Below are 23,972 nucleotides of genomic sequence, written 5' to 3' on the forward strand. Positions count from 1 at the left end.
TCAACCAGACGCTCTAATCTTCCCTCTTTAAGAACACACGACACACCGGGGACACTGAGGGATTATGGGACATTTCGGGCCAGTTTAAGGCATTTATTAAACAGGGCACATTTAAAAGTTTTTAAGCTAAGGGTTTTCCTTAAAAAGATATATTTACGCTTGAATGGTCTCTGACAATCACATCACTGAACCTTCATGGTTTGTGTCTCATAATTATGACTTTGTGTCTCAGTGCCGTGGATGAATTTAACTGCATTTAAGGTTCTTCAATAAATAAATGATATATTTTTAATGATAATAAATGTATGTAATTATAATTCTGAGCCACAGTCTGAGGATTCACTGCATTTATATTCACTCACGTAGAAAAACCCAGACGACAAAGTATGAAAGTCTGTGTTTTTATGAATGACATCGTTCTGTTTTCAGGATTTGCTTTTTGAATGACAAAGGCCAAAAGACGGCAAACACTGCCCTCTAGTGGACAAATAGTTTTTTTTTTGTTTTTTTTTAAAGCTCTCTTAATTATTATGTGAAAGGATTTGGTCACTAATCATCACAAACTAAAACTAACCTCCTTTCTGAGGAACTGGTTAAGTTAAGAGCCACGATTTGACTTATGGTTATTGTTAAGGATGAACTGGTCATGATTAAGGTTAGTGAAAAGGCTCAGTTTAGTTTGTCAGTGTGTCTGTGGATTATGTTGTTTGGGAGTTGATTTTGTGCTGAAAATTAATCAATAAATATTATAATAATAATAATAATAATAACAATAACTAATACACTTTTAAGTTGGTATATTACTGTAACTGGTTCTTCCAAAATCTTAATATGTGACAAAAAGAGACTTCAGTGTTTATTGACCTTTACATTTTCTGGAACTCACTTTTTGGTGTTCATTCATTCATTCATTCATCGTCTACCGATTTATCCTCCACATGAGGGTGAATGGCATGGTCACATCCTGGACAGGTCACGTTCAATTTCATAATTATGACTTAGTATCTCATGATTTTTTTTGATTCTTTTTTCCCACAGACGGCAGAAACAAGCTTCTATAGGAGGATGTGCATGAAGTGTGTTTGCTGTGTTCAAACTCCAAACAAAAGAAGACGGTAAGAGAAAGTTATAAATTATAACCCATAAGAGAGGTTAGGCTATGACATTATCGTTTTCCGAAAATTGTGTATTAGTTGTACATCCAGTTAACTTAATCCCAATCTGAGTATTTTATATTTCCCCACACACACACAGTCGAAGTGGAATCCGAACCTGTGACCTTCTTGCTATGAGGCAACAAAGCTAGCCCCTGCTTCAACACATGACCCTGTCTTCCGATTAATTTTAGACAAATCACATCTTAAATTCTTGTTTGCTTGTCATGAAAAACTTTGTGAATGCAGATTTAAATTTGATTTTGTTTCTTATGCATTTTCATCCGTTTTTACTTTCACTCATTTTAATATTGTACTTTTAATCAACTTGCTTGTTTCATTTTTAACAGTTCTCTTACCTGATTATGACGATAACGCACTTTGTAACACTATTCAAAACGTTTCCATATAAATTGTTTATTATTACATCATTATTATTATTACTGTTGTTATTTAAAAAAGGAACATGTTTATTAGCACTTTCTTGTTGAAGCAGGGAGCAGTCACACAGGTCAGAGAGTTGATGCCGTGAACTCAAAGCAGTTTACACTTTGTCAGCTCTTCACACGCTGATTTATTTGTGAACATCACCACAATATCAACACTGATCAACACATAAGTCTCGTCTTTCTCTAATGGTTGAAACCTTACGGCAGTGCGTGAAATATTATGGTTCACTCAGCGCCTCTCGATTGAGTTTTATTTGTTGAAATAATGTTAAAATGTTCTCTGTCCAAACTGTGTCTCTGGCGCCGCCGTGACACACACTGATGACAAACACATCTGTACATTCAGAACCTTTAAAAACGCACAACACTGTGTGCAAAAGTCTCAGGCCACCGTTAGATTTGTTGTTTTTATCAAAAATAATAGAATGACCACACAGTGACATCACTTGAACACTTTAACAAACCGGGAACCTGAAATGTTTGCATTTGCAAGACGTGGTGATGTGTTAAGATGTCGCTGAGATTAACATCTGAACCTAAATGGGACTGAACCATGTCCAACCATAATCTGGATGAAACAGATGTAATTTCTTACATTGCTTTAGCCCATTATTACAGAGTAAATATGGGAAACATGAGTGCCGTTTTTATAATAAAGCATATTTAGTCTCACCCACTCTTACACTCCCAACAACAGCAGCACGACCCCGACTCTCTTAAACCTGGAGAGGAACCTAAATTCATAAGGATGCACCGATACCGACAGTGAGCTGAGCAGCAGTAAGCAGATGTGTCGCAATAACTCAGCAGTTTGTAAAGACTTAAGAGACTGTAAAGACACGAAAACACAGGAACATGACATCACAGGAAAGGATTTGCCACTAAATATTAAGCTTTATTCATTTAAATCAAATTCTTTTTGAAAGGGGACTGTAAATGTTTAAGCGGTAATGGTATTTTCCTAATTAATTGAGTATTGGTTTGGTCCAGAAAATGTTGAAAAATGGAAATGACGTTCTCAGATGTTTTTCAGTAATCATTTTTGACCCCACTAAAACAGAATAATCATTGATCGAAATAATTTAATTGATTAATTAAATAATCGTTGCAGCCCTGATTTTGTTCAGTCAAAATGAAGTAAATAAAATTAGTTTAACATTATTTTTTGCTGTAATTGTATTATTAAATACTAATTTAAGTAGTCGTACTTGTGGCATCAGTGCATCTCTACATGTTGACAAATATCTGCCGTGAATTACACCAGGTTTATTCATGACATACCCGTGTTGTGTGAGTTTAACTCTTTGACCAACGTTCAGTCACATTATTCCAACCCAAACGTCTATGATGACAGAATTTGTCAGACATAAAAACAACAAAGCTGCTAGTGACCTCAGACTTTAGGTCTGGTGACCTCAGACAACCTCAGACTTTCAACACAGTGCTGTAATTTTGTTCCTCCATGTGAATTAGCAAAGAGCGGTGGTGAAGTGGGTTCTGATCCAGGAAGCATTTTAATGCCACACTAACGTGGCGCTGTCCACCTGGGGTCAGATCTCTCAGGACAGACGTTCATTTAATACCAGATGGTTTAACTTCACACAAGTCTCATTTCACTTTGTTTTCCTCCTCTATCACTACTATCTGGATGCCAGACAACTGTCCGCTGGCGTCCAGCTCCAGCCCCTGAACCCCTTCAGTCTGCTCCTCCTGCATTTGGCACTGAGGCTCCTCCCCCTCGGGAGCCATTTTCACCTCCATGGCACTCTGAACGACCATGGAGGCTGCGTCTGTGCCCGAGTCTCCGCTCAGCTGCAGCTCCATCACTCCCACAGTCTGCTCCACCGGCGTCGGGTTGATCTCGATGACCGTGTGTTCCTGACCAGATTCCACCTCGCTCTGGACTAGCATGGTGCCGTCCATCACCTGACCCTCTATGGGAACCACCTCTGTGCTGCTGCCCTGCTGGCTCAGGTGCACCAGCTCTACAGGGCTCATCATTGTCCCCAGCTGGCTGGAGTCCTGCATGGCAGCGGTGGTGCCCACCAGTGTGAGCCCCGAGGACGGGTGTAAGGTGATGGTGTCTGACTTTCCGTCTCCGGCCACCATGTAGCGAGTGAAGAGCTGTGACCCGGCGGGAAGCAGCGTGACGGTGTTTGAGGACTGGGCGAGGGAGGCAATGGGCAAACCCGCCACAGTGAAGGGCTGACCGACGGAGGACAGTGAGATGGGGGACAGGACGGTGAACTGCTGCGGGTGCAGGGTGGTCTGCTGGTTGACGGGGGAGGTCAGGAGCGTGGTGGTGGAGGCGGGTCTGTGGAGGCGAGGCCGCTTGGTTTGACGTTTGGGGGTTTTGCTTTTGGCCGGTTGTGGGCAGGAGAGAAGAGCTCGAACATGCTGCTGCTTCCTCTGCTGTTCCAGCTGCACTTCCAGACCTGCACACAGAACACAGTCAACACCCAGTCAGTTCTGCCGGAGCTGTGAGTGCCCCCTGCTGACCCACTACATTAAAAACCAGCTCGTTAGCTCTGACTGAAAGCATGGCTGCCAGCGGAGATACAAGGAAAAATAGATTTGAGCCACTTAAAGGTACAGTGTGTAAAATGTAATGGTGAAGTTTCATGTTGCAGCTGAATATCCTTCACTTCACTCTTCTCTTCCAAGTGTGTTGGAGAAACAGTGTAGCCTTCAGTTAGCATCGAAGGTGGTGTTTAGTTTGTCCACTGTTGACAAGACTCGCCAAATAGAATATCTGGCAGCTTGAGTCTCCGGTTCTATGGTTGTTTTAACTGTCTTCTTGAAGAAAACAGTGAATATTTGGGGTTGAACAAGCTCCGTTCAGGCATAACGAGAGCAAGAAGAACCTCCCGGAAGGCCGTGTTTGCTGTGTACTCACTGCTGAGTGTGCTGAGGATCTGCTGCTGGCTGGGATCTGTCTGCTGCCTCCTCCTCTCCAGCACGTTCTTCACCAAGTCCAGCAGGCCGAAGACTTGAGCCAGGTTACTGAGCACCGCCACCTCTACCAGACAGGAATCTGGGATCAGTGCGGCAATCAATTAAAGGGTCATGTGATCAGTCAGAAAGGAAAGGAACAAATTCAGCCGTTGTACATTTTATTCAGTGACGACTCTGATAGAAACCAGCAGCGGCGGCGGACATTTTAAATTGTCCCGCTGTTGATTGTTTGTTTTTTTCATCCATCAGCTTAAAACCGGCTGTTGAATTTGTTCTTCCTCTCCCTTTATTCGTGCAAATGTACGACTCATTTTTATTTGCTTACCTCACAAGTTCACTGCTCATTTTCCTTGATTACACACGTGACAGAGCCAGCCCTAACACTGACAACACTTTCTAAATGGACTGCGTCTGTGATTGGCTGTTATGGCTGCGCACTGTAGCTACAGCACAGGGAAAACGGAGACCATGTTCTCTATGTTCCTTAAAACGAGGGATTGAGCTCGTTTGTCTGTCTGTTTTATTGTGTTTAGAGGATGTAGGACATATTTTTATACTTATGAGGTTAGAGTTGTGGGTTCTTGTTTACATTCTCATTCAAAAGGTTTGGTCTTTGTGAACAGAAACGATAACGTAACATCATTCCTTTGTCTGAAAACAGGCTATGTGAAGCAAAACTATCAGCCCTGACTGAGAGAGCGTTTGTGCGGTATACAGCAGCAGAGCAGGGGCGGGAGGAGACTAGAAATGTTTATCCTGTCAAACTGTTGAACGAGCAGTAGAATTCACTTCTGAATCTTTTCTGTGTCTTGCTTGCTTTTATAGCTCAATGTTATGTTGCCTCTGTCTGTCTTGACATGAAACAAATCACTTCCTGTGTGCAGGAATGTTGCCAGGCATCTCAATACTGCTTATACTGACATAAATGGAGAGAGAGTTATGTGGAGCTGATAGACTTAATCAGCACGGTGGGAACTTATGTAACAATGATTTCAATCCAACAGACATTTTTCTATATATATGCTGTAAGTCTACAAACTACAGCTTTAAAACTCACATGCTGTAAGCGAGAAAATGCACATAAAGTTAAGAATCATGCAGATCATTAGTGCTACAAAATCTACAATTGACCATAAATACACAAAGTGGACAATGGAAAGTGTTTACAATGTCTTTTCGTCGTTGTTTTAGTGGTTAACCCCGAGGGATTCAACATGGCCTAAATAGAAAAAGCATTTAAATGTAAGTGCCGTGAGGAGACAGAAATGGAACACTGCTAAATCCCTCTGAGCACAAACTCTATAATTCACTATGTGTGTTGTTAATTATTATTTAAAAAGAAGGAAAAGGTGTCAATGAAGATTTATTCACAACTTTTTTTTTTGCTGCTGTGATGTCATGGTGAGTCTCACACACACATGCTCTGTAATGATAATGATATTCCCAGCAGAACAGTGTGTGTGTGTGTGTGTGTGTGTGTGTGTTGGCATCATTGTGTACCTGTGTCCTGTAAAGCAGCCAGATTCCTGAGCTGCTGGACACCGTTCAGCAGCTCCAGCAGCTCTGTGCTGATGTTGGTCACCACTTCACCCAGCAAACCCACGTCAGCGATTCCCTTCCAGAAGTTCAATGTGTCCTCTGTGACAGACAGACGGACAGAAATGTGGCACATGTCAGTGTGTTTTTACATACGATCTTCCACAGCAGGTCTGTGCTGGCGTGCGTGTGTCTGACCTGAGATCTCGTTAGATTCCTTCTTGTCAACAGACTCCTGTGACACTGAGCTCCAGTCTGTTTTAACAGTCACAGCTTCTGCTCTGTCCTCACCCACTGTCACACCATCACCCAGAACCACCTGAGCTGCAGTTCATGAAGGAAAGAGAACATTTTCATACGTGATAACAACAAACTATAATTCAGTCTAAGTGTGAGCATTCTAACAGATATTGTTCTCCTTACAGGCTAACAAGTCGACCACCGACATGACAGTCATCATATCAGTCCTGTTGGTTGATGTAACTGGTGTGCTCTCACCTTGAGACGATGTGGGCGTGGTCAGTCCGCTGCCGTCTGGGGGAAACCGCGTGTTATTGATGAGCAAGTCAAACTTGGTGCTGCGGCACGTGTTGGTGCACAGAGTGCTGTGCTGGTAAAAGTCCAGCTGACCTGAATCCATCATTTTTCTGGAAAGGAGAAATCATACAGTCAGTGGTACATTTAAAACACACACACACACACACACACACACACAACGTGAGGCCTGGAATCATAATTATCATCTCATTTACAGCACAGATGTTACAGAGCAGCATGTTGTTAGTGCGTTGATATAAAGCTACACGGAATGTTTTGTCGTTTCAGATTTAACATTCACACTGTCTGTGTGTGATGGCCTACATGTAACCTGTGATGAAGATGACTAATAGGTGAGAAGACTGAAGTCCCCTGACCTGAGCATGACTCCGCCCATCCTGATGGCTCTCTTCCAGTCTTTCAGAGTGGCCTTTCCAGAGATGTGCACAAACTGCTTGGGGCTGATGAGCTGGTCTTCATACTGGAGCAGAGAGTGTGGGTTCAGTGACTGTGACTGAGGTCAGTAACATCAGTTTTTCCCCTTCTAAAGATGGCAAGTACAAATGTGTCCACAGTGTCTAATTTACATAATTTCCAGGACTACTACTTCCATTTTATGCATGTTTTTAAAACATATACACATAAATCTTAACTAAACGTTTGGAAAAAATTAATCTGGGGACCCAAAAAATGTCCCGTGACCCATTTGTGGGTACTGACCCAGTTTTTTGGGAAACACTGCTGTACATCAGCGTTAGATAGAGAACATGACCTCAAAGCTAAGGTCTTGAACTTCATAATGTCATAATACAATGAAGCTGATTAAGTGGTTAAGAAAAATAAAACAGGCATATAAAGCAAAAAGATAGATTAAGTGTTTTATTTTATCTTACTTCATTTTACTTGCTAGATAAAATAAGAATAGTTGTGCCGTTTTCTTTTTCCTCTAACTCATTTTGTTTGAGGTGCATTGATCAACTATTTTGAGTCTTTTTTTTCATAATTAGGACATGTTTTCTGATTTTTCAGCTTCTAATATGTGTGAATATTTTCAGTTTTTTTTGCTCCATATAACAAAGAAATCATTAAAACTGAATCATGTTGTTTTTTGGACAAAACAAGACACTTGAGAACATCATCATTTCATGGTTTGGGAAACACCGGCCAAAATTTTCAGACATTTTATGGACCAAACAACTCATCAATTATTGGAGATCAAAAAACCACTGGTGATAGGAGTGGTGTTGCACTAATTTAGTTCCTTTTTGTTTTTTAGCTTCAGCGTCTTCTTTAAAAACAATAATTAATCAACCTACCTTCACACATTTTACGTTGATTCCTGGACACACAAATTTCTTCACAAGCAGCACAGCTTTACAGTCGCCACACGTTATGGGACAACCGAGTTCTACTTCGTCTCCGTCTGCTTTGTCTGGAGAAAAAAAAGGAAAGTAAAGATACACAAATTAAACATGAAGAGACTGTACTGTAGCAATAAAAATGCTGTCCCAACAACAACAAACAACCTCTTACCTGCATGAGCTTCGACTGCTATGACAGCTGCATCTGTTTCAGCAGATTCATCTCTGAGAAAAGACAAAAAAAATAAAGGGATAGTTCAGGTGTTCAAACACAGCAAGATCCCCAGATATAACTGATAACTAAAATATTTTCATAATCAATTAATCCGACGATTCTTTTCTCGATTAATTGCGTACTTTCATAAAATTTCATAAAATGTTGAAAAAGGGTTACCAAACCTGGAAATGATGATCAAATGTCTTGTTTTGTCCAAAAACCAAAATCATTCAGTTTTAATGATTTCTTTGTCATATGGAGCAAAGAAAACAGAAAATATTCACGTTTAAGAAGCTGAAAAATCATAAAGCTTAACCACTCAAACTGATCAATCGATTATCAGAATAGTTGATAATAATCACTGCAGCCCTAGACTAAAACAGTAGGCAGAATAATCTGCTACCTCCTTGGCTTCTATGCGCCTTCTCCAACTATTATTTTTTTATGTTTACTTATTTCGCACAATAAAGAAAACGTATTTCTAAAGCTGCTGCGACACACACATTAAAAATATTGTGATAACAATAGAAGAGATTTAATGAAAAACATCGCTTATTGGCCCAAACACTCCCGATACATCTGGCAAAAGGTCCACTATTGTGCATCCCTCGTCTTTACTGCTTTATTAGGTTACCCCTCACTTAGTTTTCAAACTGGGCCCTATGTTTAAAATGTGAGCGCAGTCTCGCGTGATCTCACGTAGTCTCACGAAGAAGAACAGACTTTGAGTGACACTACTGACTCTTACGATAACAATCCGAGCCATTTATGATATAACTATTCATATTAATAGACATAGGACCCAGATCGAAAAATACCAGAATTCCCATTTGACGACATACCCAGTCGTGATTGGCTGGAGTTGGAGGATGACCTGAGTCTTATTGGGGTCATTCTCCCCGTCAGCTTTCACCATCACCACCTCCCCCATGGACACCGTGACCTCGTCTGTGGTCGCCATCATGCTAAGAGTAGTCTCGACAGAGAGGCTGCTTTCACGGGACAGCTGTCCAGGAGTGTGTTCATCTGAAAAAAAAGAGGGCAAATAATGAAAGGTGAACGTCTAAGATAAAAACCTGCCAGCGGACAACCTTTTCTTAGAATACGGAGACATTTGTCAACCACTCACTCTCCGCCCTCAGAGTCCATAGAGATAATTGATGTTTTTAGCTCGTGAAAACACAGGAGGTGCTGGTCTACTGTTCTAAATAAGCATCTAATCAGACACTACTTTTTTTATATTAAATACACCCCTAGTCAGTAATTCATGCAAATTCATTTCAAATAACCAGGATGATCCCTTTGACTAAAACTACAACTACAAACTTACAATTAATGAGTTTAGTGCCATTACACTACGTCAATGTAGTGTAATGGCAAACTATCGTGATCCATATCAGGATATAAATTGTGACAAGAACAAATTTGTGCAACATGTAAAGATTAATTTACAGCCTGTAACACCCAATTTCATTTTTTTATTTGGTTAATGAATCATTTCCAAGAGATGTTTGGTAAATGTATTATTATTAATTAAACGATTAATTAACTATAAGTAGATGTAAGTAATAGAAGTTGAGACAAATGCAAAATAGACATGTAAACATATTATTTTAAATATAAAATATGATTATTATATTAATCAACTGTTTTATGAATTGTGCATTGTTCAAGTAATTTTGTTCTTTAAAAAAAACACGATAAATTCAGTATTGATATTTCATACTTTTCTGTTTCTACATGTTTATTTTGCATTTATCTCATATCTTCTATTATTTATATCTACTATAGGGCCGAAACTATAGTATAAATTTATATTTAGAACTATTTTGATAATCGATTAATCTGTTTGCTTTTTGCATCATTAAAACGAGATTTCTCTGACCTTTCAGTTTCTTAAATGTGAATAATTTTTATGTTTCTAAATATAAAATATGAGATAAATGCAAAATAAACATGTAGCCTAAACAGAAAAATTTAAATATATTAAATGATATATATTTTTAACTCTTAAAAGAGACTTGTTTATTTCAAATAATTTGAAATTAAGGCTCCTGTGATGAGCTCTTTTATCACCAGACCACACTCGTCTTATCTCGTTTAAATTAATCCACCCGCTTTTTTTCTTTTCTTTTTTTTTTAAGGGTCAACTTTAGCGCAAAAGTGACAACGTAAGTGCGACAATTTCAAGAAATGAGAGCCGCAATTACGTGGTTTATCGAGCCACCGCTGAGTGACGCGGGATAAAAACAGCCCGCTCACATTCACGTTTAAACGCTATAGTTGAATTCACAATGAATGCGTGTATTTTAGTAAAGTTGAGCGGGGTTTTCTCAAGGCGTCCGTGGGCAGCGGAGCTCACTCGGCTCATCAGCGGCGATACAAGCAGCCATTGTGGCTCACGCACAAGGGCGTAACTCGAGAGTAGCGTGAATATGGGTGACAACGTGAACTATAGTGGCCCACGCAGGTTTGGCTCGGCACTTAGAATGTGGCGGTTACGTGCCGCTCGACTATGAACCGTACGTCCTTTCGTAACTGTGCATTTTAACTCTCCGCTCCCCCTCAAAATGACGTCTCCCTGTGCGGCGGCACGTACAGCAAACAACGGCACGGCGGCGGCGCCGCTGCTGCTCCTCCATTCCGCGCGAGCCTGTCTCGCGCTGCCCCGACTCCGCTTTTTCACCCGATACCCGCGGATTAAACAACCGCCCGCCGCGTACGACCGGCTAAAATTAACCGTGAACCACATTTGAATCGGTACATGGAGGAAATGAGCGTATCCTTACCGTTTTAAGAGGTGAAACGCATCCCTTAGATTGTGGGGAGCTGCGGCGCATGCGCACTTCCGCTCATGAAGCTTGACTTCCTGCTGATCTGTGCCCGCTCTTGTGAACCAGAACCACTTTTTTTTCCAAATTCAACTGCATTTCACTTCATTTTAAATGACTCTGGTTTTCACTGTGTGCGAAACAAGAGTGTGTTTAATATTATACACATATTTTAATACAATACACAGCGTTTTAACGAGTTTCATGAGATAATATTGGTGTTTAATTTGTGAAACAATAGTAGTACACTGGATATGAAGCACTGAGATGTACTGGCGCTTTTTCCTTATTCAAATATTGAGACTTTACACATTGCCTTTGCTAAATGTAGGAGATTAATGCACATTTCCAGGATGTTGACTGCTCTAGTTCTGATCTATATCTAGTGTGATGTGTTTTGTGTCAGTACATGACTCTTCCAGTGGTCATGAAGACAATGCCATGTTTACAGAAAACAAGGATAAAGATCCTATATAGGGTATGATCTGTTTGCAGATAGATAAGCCCCGATGTTATTAGTGTTTCAGAAGGTATTTCATGGTTCATGAATTAATTCACGTTTCATGAGATGGTTAAGTATCATGAATGCTTAAAGGTGCTTTTTTATTATACAGTTGTAGCACTACTCTGCTCGACTCCACTCTACTCGGTTTGTTATCAGACAAGTCATATTGGTCAGAGCAGGTACCAGGAACTATCACTAATGGAAAAGAAAAAAACCCAGAGTAGAGTTCTGCCAGAACAATATACCCAATAAGGTCCTTATCTTTTTTGTTTTCAAAAAGTTTTCCATAAAAACACAGCACTGTTTCAAAAAAGTGTCTCATCAGTAGAAAATCTTGGTGGAGTATGTATGTCCAGCCTGTATATGGTGCTGTAACACTGCCACAGAAATACAACACAAATAGAAAAGAAGGAGAAATGACATTTTGTGAGATTGCACTGGAAATTCAAGTTGGAAATTCCAACTACAAATAAAATGCAGTATTACACAAGTGCTGGCATTATGCACTAACTGTCATGTTTCTTTTGCAGCATGAACAGACAAGCCAGCATTTTGTGCTTTGAGTTGGAGCTTTACTGCATAATGAAGACGAACAACAACCTTTCTGGCCTGTGAAGGCCGCCGTAGCTTCCCTAAGGAGGAGGAAACTATTGAGAGGTCAAATGATGAGAGGTAAGTGAACTCTAGGATGGTATTTATTCAGAACAACCTCCAAGCTATATTCTGGGATACTACTTGTGCATAAAAAGCAGCTAACTAGCATCACCATTGAACAGATTATCGTCACAACGACAACAACGAATGGCCACACAGCACATCAGTCTACAGAAACCATTAGATATAACAACATTTTACATACTGTACCTTTAAAATGACCTAAAACATGTAATTAGTGGAACTGAAATACAATACTTGACCAATGTATTTCAAGTAAATCTACTTTACCAAGTCATCTACAATTTCTGCATTATTTCCATAATGATATTTCACTGACTACGAATTTTTTTATTGAACACTTTGTGGGGGCGCCAGGACAGTAGATCACTGGCAGCCCGGTTTGGCAAAAATTATGCTTCCGAAATCTTTTGATGGCGATTCCGCTGGATATGCAGCTTACGCCGCAACTCCAGTGCCAATCATAGCAGAAGCCCTTTTTAACCTGAGTCCTTGAATGCGTCATTATATATGGAAGCACAACATGTTGCTCAGTCAGAGGTTGAAAAACCAACAACATCAACCACAACATTATTCACGGTATTTTTGTATTCACGATGTACATGAAGACGTTTTTGCACAGAAATATATATGTATCAGTGATTTAATCCTGGTCTGAGAGCGGCTTTCTGTGTAGATTTAATATCCGAAAGGCATTATGGGCAAAGGGGCGGGGCTTCTAACTACACGGTGCTGCGTTCATGTAATGCAGGGACTTTTTAGTATCTCCAACTCCAAAAAAACATCATATATCAATGAATACAATAAAATAAAACAAAGCAACATCAAAACATTTACTATATTATATAATTGGAAGACTTCCTCTAATTGTATGAATTTAATTTTTTTTTTATTGACAGCCATAAATAAATAGATAAATAAAAAACTCCAAACTAGGTCATGATGATCCTCCTTCAACATGTCAGAAGAGGGCGCCAAACCTTGTTAAAAATGACACAGCCAGGACAAACATTATTCACTGGGCATCTATTTATTCAATTTTTTTTTAACCAATCAGTAAAATCACATCAGATAAAGGACTCCCTTATACATAATATAGAAAATAAATAACATTTATTTTAATAAAGCTGTGAAATGTGAGTGTGTGTGTGTGGGGCTGGAAGGTTCCAGGATGACCACAGTTCGACAGTGGGTTGATCTGATCTTTCCAGTGGGATGACGTAAAGCCTTCAAAATCACAGTTCGACATTTTACGGAACATGCTCATTTGCTGTCTTTCTGAGAGTGAGCAGAGCAAATAAGAATGTATATATATATATATATATATATATATATATATATATATATATATATATATATATATATGTATATATACATATATGTATATAAATGAGCTGCTCCTTTTTCGAGGTTTTACTAACAAAGAAGATTGGCTCTTCTAACTCTAAGATTACAAGTGGAGTCTAAATTTTGGATATAGAAATAAGCATAATATCGAGTCCTTCAAAAAGCGGATTTGTCCTTTAGGCTGTCAGTCAATTGTCTTGCCTGTGCAGCGTTCAGGAGATGGACAATCGTATTTATGGGCGTACAGTTTGCTATAAACAGCGTCTCGAGTACAAATTACAGTGACAGATATCATGCAGTGTAACCCTGTTTACATGAGACACGCAAGACGTGTTAAACACAGTCAGACCAGCAGGTGGCGACAAACACCGAATGTTAACATCTGATTGTCAAACTATCCAAAACAATTAAGACAAAAAAAAACAACATATTGTAAAAATTGCAGTGGTTCTCAAAGTCAGGACCATGGGTTTACTGTCATGGTAGTTGAGAACGGTCTTGGTCTACGTTCGTCTTACTCCGTTTTTGTTTAATAATGGGTGTCAAAGCGCTCGCCATCCACACTACCTCGGCATTTAAGAGCTCCAAAATGGCAACGTTTAAAACATGCCAATGGCTCTGTTTCATTTTCATTTGAAAGTTCCCCCGCATTCACTTCCTGTTTGGTTCTTGTCTGCCATGATTTGACTATCAGCTGTTCAATCCTTTGTTATTTCTCGTCAGTAAAACTCTCTGTAACTATGGAAACACCCACAGAAGAGAATTAGCTTCCTGTTCACGCCCTTAATGACACCATGATATACATTTTAAGCGCATAAGTTTGGTTAAAGCACTAATTTGGATGCAGTACTTTCTCTTTTTTTAACCTAAAAACTCAATTTTAAATGAAAACCCAGTAGAGTGGATGTAGCCTTGCTCTCCAGACCGGTCTTGAGAACCATTTGTTATACCTCTGTTATACAGTAAACTATATATAAATCTGACTATATAACATGAGGTGGAAGAATATTGTAGCAGGAAGTAAAATATACAGATAAAGGGTTGTTGCAAGTGTTTTACAATACATTCCTTGCCAAATATAAGCTGCGAGTGAGAACCGTACAGTCACCATACATACAGCATTTATTAAAGGTACAGTGTGTAAGATGTATTGGCAGAGTTGTGTGTGTGGTTCCTCCTAAATAAGAAATCATTGCAGCTGAATTTTACACACTGGACCTTTAACTCAAAGGGGAGAGAGAGAAAAAAGAAAGTGAGCTTCATCACATAAAAGAGAATCTCTTGCTGGTTGCAGTGAGTGTGTGAGAGGTCAAAGCTCAGGATCAGTGGATTAACAGCCAAAAGAGCCAAAAGAAAGACTGGAGATTTGAAAACAAACACGGTTGGTTCTCTGCGTTGAAGGTAGTTAAACAGCTGTTGTCAGACCATCACGTCACAAAACGAGGCTCAACCTACAGTTACGGAAACACGTCAATTCTTCATTTTCAGGCGATAATAAACATAATTTTTAGTATTGCATTTGATTATTATTTTTTTTTTTAATTCTACACATGGCACCTTTGAATAAAACGCGTGTCCTTCTATGATCATGAGTTTATAATGAGTCGCTGCACGTTTGTTAGCTAAAGCACGATTGAGCTTTTGAGTCAAAAAAAATCACAAAATGAAAGTGAAACTACCTTTTCTTGCACATTTTTACTAATACTGATGAGATTATTAAAACTGACAGATTAACCTCTGACATATCTGATGTCTTATTTCTGTTAATGCTATATATTACAGATACCTAAATATTCTCATTACAACTGGATAATTCAGGGTGTTTGGTGTGAGGTGCTGAAACAGTCGGCGCTGACGTCGCCATGTTCGACTCACAAAATTCTTATAGTCATAGAATCATTGTTTGGGTGATTCTGGGGCATCTTCAGAATGTGTCAGACACTTTTGCTTGACGTTAAACAGCCCTTTCCTGACAGAAAATGGAAGTTTGTGTCATTTTGTAAACCACTCACTCCCCCACACCAAATTCCATTGTGAAATTGCACAAGTTTACATCACAGCACACAGGTGTTGTCGATCCACTGCTGCCCTTATCAGTAATCTCACATGTGTTATTTTGTCAATTCGGTGTTTGAATAATTTGCCACAGATTTACCTCTGAGACACAAACTCACCAAACATGGCAGCAATAGACCAGCAGCTCCTGTGTCCCTGTGAGCTAAAATGACTGATTTTCTCTATGGGGTTTGGTGCAGGAGGCCGAGTGTCTTTCAAACTTCAATTGCCAGCCAGAAAAGGCGATGTAGCAGCGAGATAAAGCTGCAAACACATTCTTGAGATACTGCAGACCTAAGCAGGTGTAGATCTTATTAGGTGGATAAAATCTGTTTTTCCAGCAAAGTCAGCCCTGAGTGTGTGTCAGGACCTCATCAAACCTGAACTATCACTTTAACTAGAAATAATCTCTATTATAATTTTTTTTATACATAATCTTACTCATGTATTAACAGAGGTTAGAGTCAGTTTTGGCGTAAGTGCATGTACAGATTACAGTAGCAGGGGGAGCACATTGATTTCATACGGTGACGCTTATTACAGAGTGCACTGTGTCTGTTCACACTATTATATGATGGATTTGCATTGAGTGACCTTCTATGCTTTTGTCTCTACAGTGTTCACTATTATTTACAGTAGTACAGTCATTATGGGGTGGCAGGCAAAGCAAACGTGGACAGGAAGAAACCACACGGACTGGAGCGAGGCCAGACCACAGTGTCCTCAAGAGTTCTGACCACAAGCACGCTCAGCCTCCACGTGGTTTCTGTGTCCACGAGTCCAGAAACGACCGCATTCATGTGGACACAACTTGGTTTCAACGATACACGCCACGACGTTCACGAACCCCTACGTTTAACAGAATCTCAGAGGACACGAAGCACAAAGGTGAGGAAGTGACGGATGATGACATCACTGTGTGCCGACTTTGTTTTGATGGACGACGACGACGGCGAGATGAAGGTCGGCCGTCGGCGTGATGGCACAGAGAGAGTTCTCAGTCAGCAGTGGCAGCCCTTTTCGGCCGACGCAGTCGCCAGCTCCTCCTCTTCGTCAGCCGGGTAGAGGACCTTGGCGGTGAGGCCACTCTTCACGCCGTCCCACCCGTCGCGCGTGACAATCTCCCCCATCTTCATCAGCTCGTAGATGTCTCTGGTCAGCAGCTCAAAAGCGCGGTCCACGTTGCTGTTGCACTTGGCCGAGGTCTCCACGTAGCGGATGCCCAGCTCGGCCGCCAGCTGCTCCGCCTCGTCCCGCGTCACCTTGCGGTCCTTGTTCAGGTCGCTCTTGTGGCCGATGAGGATGTAGACCATGTGGTGGGGCAGGATGTGCTCGCTCACCTCCTTGTGCCACTCCCTCACGTGCTCAAAGGTTTTGTGGTTGGTGAGGTCAAAGACGAGCAGCCCGCCAACAGAGTTACGGTAGTACGAGGTCGTGATGGACCTTGAAGGAAGAGAGACAACATTAATGAAGATAATCTACCAATGCTGGATACGTAAATAAATACCTTAACACTGACTAACTGTAATGTGCCTTAAAACAAGAAAAAACAGAGCCAAAAACTAGGCACAACTGGCCAAAATTTAAGAAATATTTTCTAAAAATGGGTCTTAAAGAATTTATACCTTTAGATTTCCTTATATTTGAACACAGACCAAACCATGAAGTGAACTTTAAGTCTGTATTAAAGTTCAAAGTAAGCTGTAATGCAAAAACCTTTCTTTTCACGGAAAAGAACAAGAACATTTTCCCAGAAACAATCAGTTTTTGCAGTGTAAGAGTTGTTTTTTTTTAGATTTTGGCACAAGTCTCAACTCATCTGGACCAAGTTAATCCTCAAACCTGTCTCAAGTTAGTCCAAAATCAAGTCCTAAATCATTTAAGACAGGTCAAAGTCAAACCTCATGTATAAAACCAATCCAAGTCAAATGTGTTTTGACATGTGATTGTATGAGACACTGAGACATAGTCACATGTCTCAGCGTCTCAACATGACTACAGGTGATTTTAGCCACACATGTTTTTAAGATAATAAAAATATCTTAAGAATATGTCCCTCACTAAACAGCCTTTTCCAGAAGGAAACTGAAGAGTCCTCTCTCCCTGCACCAAGGTCCATAGAGAAAATGGGCGTTTTGAGCTCATAGAGACACATAAGTTCCTGGTCTACTGCAGCCTCATTTTGAACTTTTATGCCAGTTAATTAATACAGAACAAAGGACTTAAAATGCAGAAATAACTGAATAACCTATATAAATGTAATGATGGAGGCAGCAGTGGATCATCAACACTCCTGTCTGCTGTGGTGTAAAAACGCTGTTTTTCTCTATGGACTTTGGTGCAGGGAGTGATTGCTTTACGATATATATAATATATATATATCATATATAATATATAATTACAATCACGGTATTTGGAACAATATTTTTTACAACAATTTCACAATAAAAGTGTTGGATTTGATATGAAACAATATAGTCGGAATCGGGGATGCAAGATGAATCTATAAATAATAAAAAAACATTAGAAATACAGAAATACCTGATTATAGCTTGATATTAAGTGGGAGGCCACAGGTTTGACACCTCTGCTTTAAAGTTAAGAGCAGTTTCATTTGGTTTGACCCAGAGACCACATCATGGATACCATGACAGAGTCTGATTTGACCAAAAAGAATTTGATATCTAGCTCAAAAATTAAGATATCCTTTAATTTTTGCCTCAATGAAAGTAATTAAATCAGTGGAATTAGTTAAATTGCCCCAGACCAGGATCTTCAGGTCCCATCAGAAGAGTCCTGGACTACTTTTAGAACAGTAGACTTTTTAACACACACACGCTGGCTCTATGTGTCTGTAATGATGACAGCAAGAACAAAATGACTGCTTTATTCCACAAACACAAGGTGAACGAGTGAAGTGAAGGAAAACCCCATCAGACGCTGGAGGAGATCTGAGAGACGATCCATGAAAGAGAAGAAGCAACAGATGAAAGAAGAAGAGAAACACACATCTCTGTCTGTCTGTGTGGGTTCTTGTATTTGTTACCTCTTTAGGGGCTTTTCTGGACCAGTAGTCCTCATGGAGACCAAAACTTGGTTCTAATGAGGCAGAACCTCATTTCTGAGGAACTACATTTATGGTTAAGGTTAAGTTTAGGGATAAGGCTTTGTTTATACTGTTCAGGGGAATATAACAGGAAATGAGGACAGTTTAGATGGTCCCCCTGATTCTTTTGAGGCTCGGTTTTAGGGTTTGAAATTAGGTTTTGGTTAAATATTATGCATTTAGTTTGCTGTTCAAGTGTGTGTGTGTGTGTGTGTGTGTGTGTGTGTGTGTGTGTACGTGTGTATGTTTTGTTGCAGGTATTACTCATTTTGTCACAGTTTTCACATAATAGGGACTTGTCTTCCTTATGGGGACAAAAATCATGTCCCCATAATGTAAATGATTACATTTTAAGGTAGAAACATGTTATAGTAGTAGTTATGGTTAAAGTCTCCAGGAAATGAATGTAAATCATGGAGACCAGATTGTGTGTGTGTGTGTTGCCCTGGAGACAGTGACGAGCTGCTGTACCAGGGACTCAACCATCCATGTGTCCCAGATATGAATCTTCCCATCATCCGTGAACGGATGAAACGAGTCACCCCGTCTTCACTCACACCAACCATGTGAGTTAAATCATATTAAATGTTTTTGTTTTTCATCTCCACCTCACATTGACCTTTTTATATTTATATTATCTATATCAGGAGGCGGCCATTTTGGACCACCATTTTTTTTTTTTTTTTTTTACAGTAGCCCACAATGGACAAAGTCAACATGTTCTGATGCTGACTGAAGGCTACAAAAGTGAAGAGGTGAGGAATATTCAGCTGCAGCATGAAATTGTACACACTGTGCCTTTAAAACTATGTTAAATCTGTCCACACTCGCACTGCCTCCATCAGTAACTTAAAAATTTGTTATTTTGTGATTTTTTTTTGCTTGAAATCTTTCTTAAACGTAAAAAAGAAGCAGCTCATGAGATAAAAACACTGGACTTTGGTGCAGGAGAGTGAGCATTGTAATTAACAATCTCTGCTGCTGCCTGTATAAATGACATTGTAGTTCTATAAACATGTCATCACTGATAACTTGATACAGCTGTTACACCTCCCTCTTGTCCTTTCTCTCCCCCAAATTTCCTTTCACCCCAACCCGTCGAGGCAGATGGCTGCAAATCTTTGTGTGTGGTTCTGTCAGAGAATTCTTCCACTGATGCCTTGTGTTTGCTCATTGTGTGAACTGTTGTGTTTCTCTTCTCTCTATAATATTGAACAGGTTTCTGCCTCACTATATACAGTGTCTTGAGATAATGTAAGTTGTGATTTGGCGTTATACAAATATAATAGAAATGAATTGTGCAAAATGTTACTTTCCAGCAGGAAATGGCTCTAACAAAAAGATATTTTTTAAAAACCCAGATTTAGATATAGACACCACATCTCTCTGTATGTGTTGCCGTGGAGACTGTGGACTGTAGGCTGCTGTGTGACGGAATAAAAAAAGGGGCCTAAATATGAGGAGGCTGCTCATCATCTGTGAATGGATGCAGTGATTCACAGTCACTCAGACCAGAATCTGTGTTTAACCATTTTATTCTCAATGTTTCCACTCCGTTACACCACAATGGACACAAAAGAATCACTCCGCGCTTCGTTATTATTTCATTAAACATCTCTCTCTGATCGTTCAGATTTTTTTAAAGGTTCTTACCTGAAGCGCTCCTGGCCTGCCGTGTCCCAGAGCTGCAGCTTTATCTTCACCCCGGGTTCGATGTCGAGGGAGCGGGCGTAGAAATCCACGCCGACCGTGGGATCCGCCACATCACTGTAGATCCCGTCCGTGAAGCGCTTCAGCAGCGACGACTTCCCCACCGTGGAGTCCCCGAGCAGGATGATCCTGAACTGGTATTGCCACAAAATATCCATGGCATGACGAGAGGACAGGGTGTCAAAGAACTGTCTCCGTCTCTGTCTCCCTCTGTGTGTGTGTGTGTGTGTGTGTGTGAGAAACAAAGCCCTGTGTGGAGCTGTGTTTACATGGAGCTCAGTCTTCTTCTTCTACTGCTGCTCACGGAGCGGCCGCAGCACTGGTCATGTGACTCCCTCACCTTTAGCTCCACTCCTATAAAACCCGCTGAATGAGTCGATTGTGTGTTAAGAAATGTTTGCAGGATAATCTGGATTTAAAGTCACACGGAAACACAGCTGAGGTTTTATTGTTACTGTTCTAATTGCTGTTGATGTTGTGCACAGTCAGTCTTTTGTCTCTGTCGCGAGGCTCAGTCTGATTTGGTCATTTTTAATATAAGCACTGACGTGAAACTGCGATATTTAACAACTGTTTGCTAAAGCAGACGCACGCACGCACGCACGCACACACACACACATACACAGAGGAGGAGACAGGCTGCTGTCCGTGGTTCTGAAGTGGGACAACAGACACCCCACTTCCGGCTTTGCTCTCGCTCCATAATGTCATTATTGTGTCACTATAAACATATAATTATGTATTTTCTGTCAATATGTACTTCTATTTAAAAAGTGTTGCATTAAAAAGTAAAAAAAAAGCCCGAAATACAACGGATTCGTAAAAAAATAAAGTTAGAACACTACATCTCCCATCATGCAAGTGGTGCGCGCGTGACCTACCCGGGCCAATCAGAGAGCAGCTGCTCGGAACTAGCCTGTATAAAATGGGATGGGAACCGCCTTCCGTTCTCTTCTTCTTCATGTTCTCCGTGAGGTGGAACCCAACCTGACATTTGACAATGGTAAGACTTTAGAGAAACATCTGTTTGATTTACACACTAATATTTACTCTGCACACGTTTTTAATGCCTCATGAAACTCCATGGAATTTATGCTTTATGTTTGCTAGCTATGTGAATACTAAGTGTGCTGACATGACTAGCAAAAGCGGCCTGGTGTGGTCAGAAGGGCCCGGTCACTGCTCACCTTAGCATTTTAACAACGTTATATTACACGTATTAAATAACGTGAAACTATTTTACGTGTACATATGCGTCAGCTGAAGGCAGCGAACACCGGTCCTGGTTATTAGAAACTGGTTAGCAGTAGCTAACTTTTATATTGCTAGACGTGGGTTGACCACGTGGTAGTTTTTTTTTTTTTTTTTTTTTTTTCCTTGCACAAACTACATTGAAACATTTTTCGTACACCTGTTAGATTGAATGCCTATTTTTTGCAAACTACCTTGTAAGTGCGAAAGACCAATAAACGACCAGATTTTTATTTTTTAATGACATTATCTGGAAAGTATGCAATAAGAATTTATAGCATCACCAAGGACTCGAGTTTTGTGGAAACGTCTTGCATTGAGTTTTGATTTAGTAGTTCCAGGATTCTTTTTCCTGTTTATCCAATAGTTTCAACTTTTAACATTTTAGGTAATTCCAAGTATGGACTGTGTATATGACCTAGATTATTGGATTATTAATGTTATGGTGTCATGTTTTTCACTTTATTATAGTGAATACTGGAATGTAACATTTGTTTCTAATGAGTACTTGCTGTATTCTCTCCAGGTTAAACCAGTCATGGCTCAATCAAACCACTCCCAGTGTGGAAGACTGCATCCAAAACCGGTAAGATGACTCGATTATGGTTAATGCTGTGTAGCAACAGGCTCCGATCGAAGCCGCTCATGCTCTCATGTAGCACTGAATGGTCAATACGAAGCCGAGATGAAGACTTTCACCGACGGTCGCTGTTCAGTTTCAAAGTAACTGTTTCAGCAACATTTTGGGAAAGGACATCTGCTCTAATGTATGGTCAAAATTTGTGTTTTCGTCTACTAAATCTGCAGTAGATGCAGTGGACTAAAATCGAATGAATTTTTTTTTTTTTAAGTCGAATCATTTAACCTTTTATAAATACAATGACTGTCTCTCTGCAGGTTTTTGTTTTTGGATGACACAGAGCCCAAAGTAGAGGAACAACGTCACTTAAATGTAAGTTCTTGAGTCCTATTTTAATTGTATAATTCTGGCTGTGATGACAAACTTGCCCTCACTGAAATAGGTCTGATTGAGACACTTAATGGAACTGAGCCACAACAAAAACATGTTAATTTGAGTAGCAATGGGGTTTTAAACTGTAAAATAACCAGCTGCAGTAGATGCAGTGGACTAAAATCTAATGAGTTTTTTTCTTTTTTAAGTTGAATCATTTAACCTTTTCTAAATAAAACTGTCTCTCTGTAGGCTTTCATTTTTGGATGACACGGAACCCAAAGTAGAGGAACAACATCACTTAAATGTAAGTTCTTGAGTCCTATTTTAATTGTATAATTCTGGCTGTGATGACAAACTTGCCCTCACTGAAATAGGTCTGATTGAGACACTTAATGGAACTGAGCCACAACAAAAACATTTTAATTTGAGTAGCAATGGGGTTTTAAACTGTAAAATAACCAGCTGGTGCTCTCTTTAGGTGACCATGACTGAAAAACAAGTGGCCAGATGAGGATGACTGGTGTGAAGGTAAGATTAAACTTGACTTGGATCGTATTAACTGGAGTTATAAGTTCCAGCATGCTATCCTAAGGACCTGGGCTTGTTCCGTAGTTCAAGGTTCTCCATGTGCATGCAAGAAAACAGAGGATGGTCTTTGGCTGTTGTGGCTCTTTGTGTCATCTATAGTCACTCAACTGTCCTACATGCACATCCTGTCAAGGTTATGATTCTAATGTGTTTTACTTATTTCCAGACATTACTCAGGCTCATGAGTTGAAGTTCTTCAGGCTGTTTTGGCTCTATGGTCGTCTTCCTAGTTTAAAGGTATGTGAAAAGTTTAACGTTTGTTTATCAAATGGCTGTAAACTGCTCTGATCTATGATGATCACTAAATAATATTATGTGGACTGTTGGATGAAGCTTGCGGATATGGGACTGAGATCAGGCAAAGATTCTCCAGAATGTTGCAGGAGATTTAACTGCATAGTAATTTTTTTTTTTTTGGTTTTCACTTCAGGTGAGGATGTGTTGGACCACAGGAAGTCTGGACCTGCTGCAGGCCCTGGAAGAAACATGTAGACTGTCATGTAAATGAGTGCAGAGATGGAACTGTTTAAAGAGAAATAAAAGTTTGAAACATGAATACATTTCTTTAATCTTTACATTGGAGCTTTGAAAGGTTGTCTATCATGTAGCAGAACCAAAACATAAGGCCACAGGAGCAAATGACTCAATCTGACATGCAATTTTCATAAGTTAGTGAACATCAGTGACATAACATTTGCAGTCAAAAATTAATGCAATAGTACAGTAATCTTAATGAAGAC

At 40.0% G+C, this 23,972-nt stretch overlaps 2 protein-coding genes, 2 long non-coding RNA genes and 3 other non-coding genes across 9 annotated transcripts; 4 read left to right on the forward strand and 3 right to left on the reverse strand.

Annotated features, from left to right (window-relative positions):
- Positions 1-1,555: 1,555 nt before the first annotated feature.
- On the reverse strand, positions 1,556-11,093 carry gmeb1 (glucocorticoid modulatory element binding protein 1). 3 transcript variants are annotated; one of them, XM_058619101.1, is made up of 10 exons: positions 10,999-11,093; positions 9,052-9,235; positions 8,165-8,217; positions 7,948-8,063; positions 7,009-7,112; positions 6,593-6,741; positions 6,293-6,418; positions 6,059-6,196; positions 4,500-4,637; positions 1,556-4,038 (listed from the first exon to the last, which is right to left on the reverse strand). In XM_058619101.1, exons 2-10 carry the CDS (start codon positions 9,171-9,173, stop codon positions 3,212-3,214), a joined length of 1,773 nt encoding a protein of 590 aa, XP_058475084.1. In that variant the 5' UTR covers positions 9,174-9,235; positions 10,999-11,093; the 3' UTR covers positions 1,556-3,211. The 3 variants fall into 3 exon arrangements, with proteins under 3 accessions (XP_058475084.1, XP_058475083.1, XP_058475082.1); XM_058619100.1 differs by lacking the exon at positions 10,999-11,093 and adding an exon at positions 10,809-10,916 and having other exon boundaries at positions 4,500-4,622; XM_058619099.1 differs by lacking the exon at positions 10,999-11,093 and adding an exon at positions 10,809-10,916.
- Positions 10,885-17,140, forward strand: LOC131447364 (uncharacterized). The gene is made up of 3 exons (XR_009234028.1): positions 10,885-11,009; positions 12,076-12,217; positions 16,240-17,140. It is a non-coding gene; the product is annotated as an uncharacterized LOC131447364 (long non-coding RNA).
- Positions 12,567-12,701, reverse strand: LOC131448020 (U11 spliceosomal RNA). The gene has a single exon (XR_009234149.1). It is a non-coding gene; the product is annotated as a U11 spliceosomal RNA (small nuclear RNA).
- On the reverse strand, positions 16,624-20,596 carry rab42a (RAB42, member RAS oncogene family a). The gene is made up of 2 exons (XM_058619105.1): positions 20,382-20,596; positions 16,624-17,065 (listed from the first exon to the last, which is right to left on the reverse strand). Exons 1-2 carry the CDS (start codon positions 20,594-20,596, stop codon positions 16,624-16,626), a joined length of 657 nt encoding a protein of 218 aa, XP_058475088.1.
- On the forward strand, positions 19,280-23,788 carry LOC131447363 (uncharacterized). The gene is made up of 9 exons (XR_009234027.1): positions 19,280-19,294; positions 19,422-19,483; positions 20,362-21,441; positions 22,216-22,275; positions 22,587-22,641; positions 22,894-22,948; positions 23,123-23,172; positions 23,399-23,469; positions 23,663-23,788. It is a non-coding gene; the product is annotated as an uncharacterized LOC131447363 (long non-coding RNA).
- LOC131448005 (small nucleolar RNA SNORA16B/SNORA16A family) lies at positions 22,312-22,448 on the forward strand. The gene has a single exon (XR_009234135.1). It is a non-coding gene; the product is annotated as a small nucleolar RNA SNORA16B/SNORA16A family (small nucleolar RNA).
- Positions 23,516-23,592, forward strand: LOC131448022 (small nucleolar RNA SNORD99). Its single transcript, XR_009234151.1, has one exon. It is a non-coding gene; the product is annotated as a small nucleolar RNA SNORD99 (small nucleolar RNA).
- Positions 23,789-23,972: the final 184 nt, after the last annotated feature.

Source organism: Solea solea, chromosome 20, assembly GCF_958295425.1.
Source record: "Solea solea chromosome 20, fSolSol10.1, whole genome shotgun sequence".
In the NCBI taxonomy this organism is placed as follows: Eukaryota; Metazoa; Chordata; class Actinopteri; order Pleuronectiformes; family Soleidae; genus Solea; species Solea solea.